At 66.8% G+C, this 8,257-nt stretch overlaps 2 protein-coding genes across 2 annotated transcripts in view; one reads left to right on the plus strand and one right to left on the minus strand.

Moving 5' to 3' along the window:
* Window positions 1-473: 473 nt before the first annotated feature.
* LRRC45 (leucine rich repeat containing 45) lies at window positions 474-7,735 on the minus strand. Its single transcript, XM_004374345.2, has 17 exons — window positions 7,250-7,735; window positions 6,795-6,856; window positions 6,167-6,237; window positions 5,728-5,906; window positions 5,287-5,415; window positions 4,797-4,909; window positions 4,477-4,535; window positions 4,138-4,215; window positions 3,627-3,741; window positions 3,442-3,519; window positions 3,192-3,303; window positions 3,033-3,103; window positions 2,572-2,664; window positions 2,181-2,273; window positions 1,447-1,620; window positions 1,211-1,358; window positions 474-1,131 (listed from the first exon to the last, which is right to left on the minus strand). Exons 1-17 carry the CDS (start codon window positions 7,467-7,469, stop codon window positions 935-937), a joined length of 1,992 nt encoding a protein of 663 aa, XP_004374402.1. The 5' UTR covers window positions 7,470-7,735; the 3' UTR covers window positions 474-934.
* A 405-nt stretch (window positions 7,736-8,140) lies between these two features.
* The window catches only part of CENPX (centromere protein X), a 4,489-nt gene continuing 4,372 nt past the window's right edge, over window positions 8,141-8,257 (plus strand). Inside the window, exon 1 of the mRNA XM_023729123.1 lies at window positions 8,141-8,185. Coding sequence (XP_023584891.1) covers window positions 8,156-8,185 — 30 coding nt within the window. The 5' untranslated portion in view covers window positions 8,141-8,155. The remainder of the gene's footprint in view (window positions 8,186-8,257) is intronic.

The following is an 8,257-nucleotide window of genomic DNA, read 5'->3' on the forward strand; positions in this document are numbered from 1 at the left end:
GGGCGGGGCCGCCCCTGCCGGGCCAAGGCGGCGGGACGAAGTGCCTCTCCAGCCTGTCCTCGAGACCCCAGGGTCTGGTTAGGGACCGGGGCCCTGGTGCACGGAGCTCCCGGGTCTCCTGTGATCCACACCCAAGAGAGAGGGCCGCGCAGGAGACCCTGGGGGCTCAGCGCAGGCACCCGGTTACCCTCCGCTCTGACTTGTGGCCCAACGTGCTCCGGGCAAGCCTGGGGGTGGGTGTGCCGGCTTTCTAGGGAAAGCACCTGAGGCCCTGAGGGGCTGAAGCCCATCCACCCACTCCCACTCCCCGTCCAGCCACGAGCCAGGACTGGGGGTTTGCACTCGGTCACCAGTGTCCCCCGAGGCGGGCAGCTGCCCTGCCCCCTGTCCTTTCTCCGCCAGCAGTGGGCCACACCCAGGGTCGGGGCAGAGGGTCTCCCACGGCGGTAAGACAAAAGCATGGACCCAAAATGTATGACAAAGTACAAAAGTCCTGTATTCCAAACCACGGTCACAAGTCCGCACTGCAGACAGCTGGGCCTACAGCGGCCTTGGCTCCGTTGTAAAAATGATTACAAAGAGGGACCTCGGACGGGTGGGGAGCCGGCTCAGGCCCTGTCCCTCCACCAGCCGCCCTCGAAAGGCACATCACTGTAGGAGGGGGGACGAGGTGAAGAAGGGGCCCCTCTGGACTCAGAGCTCTGATCACCCAGTCCCAGGGCGGACACCCTGGTGGCAGGCTGCATTGGTTCCGCAGCTCCATCTGGGCAGATGCGAGGAGGCCCCACCGATTACTTCAGGACTCAGCTGTCGATCTGTCTGTCTGCACGGCGGCACACGCCGTCTACGGCCAGGGAAGGGGCGCAGTCTCCTCTCTACACCATCACCTCCAGACACTGCGCTCCGGCCCCCGCCCCGGGCCGCCCGGCCTCCCTCACTTGTGGGGGCTCAGGGCCCTCACGGGCGCCCCCTGCACGTAAGCCAGGACGGCGTTCTGCAGGAAGCTAGCTCTCTGGGCCTCCTCGTCGCAGATCCGCGCGATCTCCACCTCCTTGAGCCGCAGCCTCTCCCGCAGGGAGGCATTCTCGCTCTCTCTGTCCAGCAGCGCCTCCCGGTGGTCACTTGAGATCACTGCGGAGAGGAGCCTCCGTGAGAGGCGCCAGCCACCACACGCGCCTATGGGAGGGCGGGGCATCCGAGACCCTCTCACCTTTCAGCTGGCGCTCCAGGGCGGCCACCTTCTCCCTCAGCCCCTCCTGGGTCGTCAGCTCGGCCTGCAGGCGCCCAATCTGCTCCTGTAGCTCCACCCGCACCCGGTTCACCTCGGCCACCTTCTCCTGCTCCTTGTCGCTCAGCTCCTGCCAGCAGGGGTGGGGTGCCATCGGAGGTGGGTGTGGGGGTGAGGTGCGGCTGGGGAAAGCCTCCCCCGCCCCCTGGCCACCCCACCTGCTGCAGCTCCTCCAGACGCCGCCGCAGGCCGTCCACCTGCAGGCTGAGCTGGCTGGCCCTCGCCTGGGCCTCAGTCACTACCTGCTTCCGCTGCAGGCAGGCATTCTGGGCCTCATCCCGCGCCTGTGCCAGCAGCCGGAGCTTCTCCTCCAGGTGGGCCAGGCGCTGTTGCTGGGGCAGAAGGGGCTAGTGGGCACCCATGGGCCCTGCCCTGCCAGGCACCGGATGCCCTGAGCTTGCTCAAGGGACCGTCAGCAGGGGGAGTGATAGGATAGAGCTTTTATCTACAACCTGGCTGCCCTGCCGTGGCTCAGGTCACCGCTGTCCTGTCCTGGGCCTGTGCCCCTTGGACCTGCCTCCCAAAAGTGCCCCTTCCTGGGCTGCCCATCTAGTCCCAGGTGGACTTGGCCTGACAGTGCCTCCCTTAATTCAGCCACAGACTTGAGGTCACATGCCTGCACTGGTCCAGGGCTGTGTTCAAGCTGGGGCCAGGCTGGCCGTGGACACCGCGCTGCCTGCTCGGGGCACTGGGCGTGGTGCTGGGGAACGGGCGTTCTGATTTCATGCGTGCCCCCACCCCGCTTTGATGGGACCAGGACCCAGAGCTTCAGTCTGCTCAGCCCCCGGCAGAGTCCAGCTTGGTGCCCAGACAGCCCTGCTCCTGACACCTCGGCCCTGGTGTTCCTGGGTCCTCTCTCATCTGTAAGAGGACTGGCTGTGCGTGGACACACCTCCTCCAGGCGGACCTGGCTCTTGGCCTTGATGAGCTCCTCCTCCGCCTGACCTCGATCGATGAGTGCGGCTGCCTTCACGTGGCTCAGCTCCTGCACGGCAGACCCACCCACGGCCACCGCTGGGCATGGCCCTGCACCGCCCTGACTGCCCCGCCTCCCCTGCACCCGGGACTCCCCGTCTGCCCCCACCCCAGCCACTGGCTGGACTTCCCCCACAGCCTCCTAACGGTCACGAGGCTGCCTCTACAACCTCCTTTCCTGGCAGGGTTTTCCATGGCAAAGGGCACCCGAGGCCACCCTAAGTCTCTGGTCTCGGTGACATTGAGGGCCCCCGCTGGGCCCTGACGAGGCCCTGTCCACTTCTCGGCTGGCGTGCAGGGACATGCACCTCCTCCAGGGTCAGCCTCGTGGCCTCCAGCCTCTGCACCCGCTCCTGCAGGGCCCGCTCGCTTTCCTCCACATGGCGGGCCATGTGCTCCACCTGTGTGATGCCAGGGTGTGAGGGCCCCCAACCCACATGGGAACCCCTAATCCTTCTGGGAAAGGGCTGCCTCGAGGGCTTAGCAAGGAGGGTGGAGGGCATGACTTGGGCCACCCAGGTTGGCAGGCCCAGACCATCCAACCCGCGTGGGCATGGCCCGAGTGGCTCGTCTGTAGCCTGGGGCACACAGAACATCTGGGGTCCCCCTCAGATCCCCACTAGGAGGTGCTAAGCCTGACATCTGCCCAGACGTTATCCCAGCACCCAGTGTGGGCAGGAGAATACCCATCTGGAGACCCATGCCATGGCATCCCGGGGGTTTGGGGAGAGCAGAGAAGCTGGTCAGCCCCGGTGGAGAGGACAGGCACCTCTCTGACACGCAGCTGCTCTGAGGTCTCCAGGCTCTGCTTGAATCTCCTCTTCTCCGAGTCCAGGCGCTCTGGAGGCCCAGTGGGGAGGGGTGGTGAGACTCCCCGAGGGGTCCATGCTAGCTGCCCTCTCCCACCCCTGGGGTTCCCGAGGCCCACCTTCAGCCTGGACAGCCCGCAGTTTCAGCTCAGCCACCGTGGTGGTCAGCTCCTGCCTGGCCAGGAACAGCTGCTCCTGCAGGGACTTCACCTTCCGCTCCAGCTCATCCACCTGCAACGCACGCCGCGCTGTAGGGAGCTACCGGGGCACCCAGAGCAACGCCTGCCCACCCGGGCACCCCGGCCCCCAGCCTGCCCACCTCCGGTGCCCCGCCCGCGGGCCCGCCCCTGGCTCCCCGCCCCCCCCAACCTGGTTGCCCAGCTGCAGGTTCTTCTCCTTGGCAGCAGACACGTCCCTGAGGAGCTTGGACTCGCGCTCCGCGGCTTCCTGCAGGGAGGTGGGTGAGGAGCGACGCGGTCACCCCAGCCTGTGCACCCCCGGCCCACGCCCCGCCGCCCGCCCGGGCACCCACGCCCCGCAGCCGGCCTGCCCACCTGCTGCTCCAGCCTCCGCTCCTGGCACTGCTTCTGCTCTGCAGCGGCCAGCAGCTCCCCCAGCTCCTGCACCTTCTGCTCTGACAGCGCCAGGGCGGCCTCCGTCATCTGTAGCCTGTGGGGGGCAGGGTAGCCGCCCTGCCCAGTGACCTGAGGGTCCTGCGGGCCATCCGCCCCCCACACCCTCAGTACCACTCTCCGGCGGGCTGGCCCTCCCGGCGAAGGACCCCTGGGCCCTGGCTATCAGTGGACCCCGCCCACCTCCACGACGAGCTCCTGACACCTTGCATGCGCCTCGCTGCCCTCTCACCCTCGCCTGGCCCTCATTTAGACCCCATCTCAACCCCTCCTCCAGGGAGCCTCTCTGGATTGGCGCCCCGGCCCACCCCGTCTCATGGGCGTGGCTCCACCAGGGCTTGTAACTGAGCACCTTGTTTGTACCATCCCCTGGCTCCCCAGAACATGCCCCCTCAAGCGCTGAGATCTCTCAGTGCCCCTGCGCCCCCCTTACTTGGCCTTGAGAGCGTTGATGATGGAGTGCCTCTCGTTCAGGGCATCCTGCAGCTGGCCCATGCGGGCAGCTGACGTCCTGTGGGCAGAGCGGAGGATCCACCAGATACCCGACACAGGAGCCCTCGAAGGGCCCTTCCGCCTCAGCAGCAGCTGCCGTTCCCTGTGCGGGAACTGCGCTGCGGCCAGCTTCCTCGGGAAGCACACACTACAGTCACAGTCTTGCAGTTGGGGACGCGGAAGTCAGTCCACCGAGAGTCAGAGCAGAGACTAGAACCCAAGGCTGGGACCCTGAGACCGAGACCCGCCCAGCACACACACACCCCTCCCCTCCACTCACCTGTTGCTCCGGGCTATCTCTTCTCGTTGCTTGTCAATGGTCTCCATCAGGCCCACAAACTGCGGGTGGGCCGAGCCTGTCAGGGTGCACAGAGCCCTGCCGGCCGCCTCACCGCGCTGGAAAGAAGGGCAGACGCCCACCCGCGTTCCCGGCCCCCTCTCCCCACTCAGAGGACGTATCCCCACACAGCGCGCCCAGAGGCTCAGCCCACCCCGAGAGTGCCCAGGGCAGGGAACTCTCAGCTCAGGGGCCCAGAAGGGAGGAGCTGGGGTGCGGGGCCTGGTTGGGGCAGCGCCTGGCCGCGGCTGGGGAAGACGCACCTGCTTGGACTTCTCCTCCCGCAGGCTGCGCACCTCCTTGCTGAGAACGTGGGTGCGGGCTTGGCTCTCCTGGAACGCCGCCTGCCGGTCCTGGTTGTGATCCACGGCCTGCTCTGTCGGAGGGGCGCATGTTACCCACAGGGGCGGGGGCAGGGGGCTGCTCGGCGTTGGGGCAGCAAATGGCTGAGTGAGGGGCTGTGGGAGGCACCTTCTCAGGCCTACCAACCAGCATGCACCGCCCTACACAGTATCTGGTGGGGGGCGGGGGGTGGGGAGGAGGGGACAGGGCCCATGGGGGAGGCGGGCCCATGGGGGAGGCAGCCCCATGGCCAGAGAGCTGTTGCTGCTGTTTTCTTTAGCATTTCCTTTTCCCCCCTGATTTCCAGGACAGGCTATTTTTAAAGTGAGTTTTCCTGTCCCGAGCTGTCCCCTTTCTCTCCCTGGAAGATAGGTCCTGCCCCACTCCCAAACGTGTGTGGGCTGCCCATACCCACGGCTCTGAGAACGTCACCAGGGATGTTGTTCCCAGCCAGCTGCAGCCTCCACAGGGTTCTGTTGCTGGGGAAACAGTTCACCAGGGCCCGGCCCCCCAGGAGGCCCATGTTGTTCCAGCGCAGGTCTGCAAGGAGACCTGCTGTCAGGATAGAGCATGCCTGGGGCAGGGGTGCCCGGGGCAGGGGTGCCTGGGGCAGGGCTGAACTGGCCCAGCCCAGACACTTCCCAGGCTTCCTTCAGGGCACATTGCTGACCGGCAGAAGTCAAGGCTGGGGCGCCCTCTTCTCCCAACCCTGCCCTTCAAACCCTCACTTTCCGGAGAGGACAGAAGGAAGAGCAGGAGGGGCTGGGAGAGGCAATAAGGTGCAGACACAAGATGTTCCAGTTCCTGCCCTGGGGCCCATGGCCATCCAGAGGCTCCAGGCCCAGGCCTCACCCAGCTGCTGGAGGCTGGAGTTTCTCTTCAGGGCCAGGGCCAGCTCTTCGGCCCCCTTGTGGTTGACCTGGTTGTTGCGGAGGTCCAGCTGCCGCAGGGTGGTGTTGGCCCCCAGGCCCGTGCAGAAGGTGGCGAAGGCCTCCTCCCATGAGCCCAGGTTGTTCCACTCCAGGGTAAGGCTGCGGGAGGGTGGCCATGAAGGTGCAGCCCAGAGAAGCTCGCTGCCCTCCCCACCCCCGGGGGCCCAGGCTAAAGGAGGGGACCTGTCTTGGGGCGCTCTGGTGGAGGGATGGAGCCTTGTGATCCATCTAAACCACCTGCTCCTGCCAGTGCACATGGCCTGGAGGATGAGCCCTTCTGGTCACAAACCGTGTCCTCTGGGGCTGTCCCTGAACCAGGCAGAGAACAGGGGAGAAGGCGTGGCTGGACGGCCCCTCACCTCTGAATGGACTTGTTCTGTCGCAGGAGCTTCCCCAGCACCTCAGCCCCCGTGCCACAGAGGTTATTGCCCTAGGACGGGAGAGGAGAGGACAGTCACCTTGCCACCTGGGCCGGGCCTGTGGGATTGCCCCAGCCTGAGGCTAGCTCTGGACAGAAGGTGCAGCTCCTCTCAGGGACCAGTTCCACTGACTTTCACTGGGGCAGGGGCTTCCTGGGGCTGGTTCATTAAGCCGCATGTGTGAACACCCGGACACGTGCTCACACACATGAGTTTGGGGGCCGAGTACCAAGAGCACTTACAGACATGATCTCTGGCCAGTGTCGAGTCCCCGGATCATTGGGACATCCCGTCCCCCTCTATCCCAACCTCAGGGGACATGCCTGGAGCTCAGGCGCACTCACAGGACACCCCACTCACCAGGACACCCTGTTCCCCTCTATCCTGGCCTCAGGGAGCATGCCTGGAGCTCAGGTCCACTGGAAAGGACACCCCACTCACTGGGACACCCCGTCCCCACTCTATCCTGGCCTCAGGGGCATGCCCGGAGTGCAGGTCCATTCACAGGGACACCCCATACCCCCTCCATCCTGGCCTCGGGGGCGTGTCTGGAGCGCAGGCCCCTCACCTTTAGGTCCAGGAGCCGCACAACGGTATTGGAGCAGAGCCCCTGGAGAAGCAGCCTGGCCCCTGCGGGGAGGAAGGCAGTCCGCCTGCGGCTCAGTCAGGTGGGAGACCCCACCCCCTGCCAGGCAACGAGCGGGCCGCTGACCCTCAGTCTCACTGGCACGGGAGACTCGCCCAAGTCAGACATTAGGGCTTTCCTGTCTTAAAGAGAGTACTCCTCTGCCCCCAGGTTCCAGGGAGGAAGCTGCTGCTCGCTGAAAAACGCGCTACTTTAACTAAGAAAGGGGGTCGCTCCCGAGGAGGGGTCAGGTGGTGGGAAGGGTGCTGGTGTCTGACTGCGCAGGACTAGCTGTGTGTGGGGACCCCCAGCGGAGCAGCCAAAGTGGTGGAGGCTGGGCCCAAAGGTCGACCAACCCCAGGCCCCGGGAGCCCACCGGCAGAGACCCCGGCGCCCACCTTCCTCGCTCAGCATGCAGTCGCTCAGCACCAGCTCGGTGAACAGCGTCTGGCTCTGCAGTAGCCAGCCTAGGGCCCCGCAGGTGTCGGCCGTCAAGCTCTGCGTGGCCAGGTCCAGCCGGCCCCTCCGGGGCTCCTGCAGCTGCCGCAGCACGGCCTCCTGGGGCTCGGCGCCGCGCTCCTGACACAGACGGCTGTAGGCGCGCCGGAACTCTTCCATGTCCGGGTGCTCGCGGGGCTGTGGGCGGCCGGCCAGGACGCAGGGGGCCCTGTCTCCTCTAGGGCCCTGTCTAGGGTCCCCGGCCAGCTCAGTGCGGGATTCTCGGGTCGTGTGCGGGAGATGCTGCCCCGGCAGGCACGGGGGGTGGGGGGAACAAGCGGAGTCGATTCTCGAGGCAGGAGAACAGGGTGCGGGGCGCCCACCGGGCCAGGATTGGGGCGCCGCCGGCTGGATCAGGAGGGCGCTCAGGGCTGGGGCCTAGCCAGCGGGGCCTGTGCTCGCGCCCCCCACCTCCCGCTCTGCGCCCCGCAGCCGCAGTCCCCCGCCCAGCCGTCGCGCGCGCGGGCTCCCCGCCCCGACTCGTTCCCTGTGGCGATCTGCGCGGCCGCCGCGGCGCCTCAGTATCCAGGAAGAGCGGGGCGCACCGGGAAGGGGCCGGTGGGGACTACAACTCCCAGGGGGCTACGCGCAGAAGCGGAGGGTGCTCGGCGCTGGCCAATGAGAAGGAAAGGATGGGGGCGCGCTCCGGGATCATTGGCTATGGGCGCAGGGGGCGGGCTCTCCAGGAGAGCGCGCTCCAGGTTCATTGGTTAAGCGCACGGGGCGGAGCTCCGGGAGGACACGCTCCGGGTTCACTGGCTGGGGGCGCGGGGCGGGGCTCTGAGGCGCGCGCAGAGGTGACGGTTATGGAGGAAGCCGGCGTCGGATTCCGTAAGGTGAGGGGGCCGGGGACAGTGGGGCTGCGGAGACAGGATCCCGGGTCAGCGCGGGGCTGGGGTCGGCGGGGG

The sequence above is a fragment of the Trichechus manatus genome, unplaced genomic scaffold (assembly GCF_000243295.1).
Source record: "Trichechus manatus latirostris isolate Lorelei unplaced genomic scaffold, TriManLat1.0 scaffold00028, whole genome shotgun sequence".
Taxonomy (NCBI): Eukaryota; Metazoa; Chordata; class Mammalia; order Sirenia; family Trichechidae; genus Trichechus; species Trichechus manatus.

Coding starts and splice junctions, on each gene's coding strand:
- LRRC45 (XM_004374345.2), bottom strand. CDS start 7,469: ATGGAAGAGTTCCGGCGCGCCTACAGCCGTCTGTGTCAGGAGCGCGGC. Junction 6,238..6,794: donor TGCGGCTCCTGGACCTAAAG/GTGAGGGGCCTG, acceptor CTCCCGTCCTAG/GGCAATAACCTCTGTGGCAC. Junction 3,104..3,191: donor GCGGGCTGTCCAGGCTGAAG/GTGGGCCTCGGG, acceptor CTGGGCCTCCAG/AGCGCCTGGACTCGGAGAAG.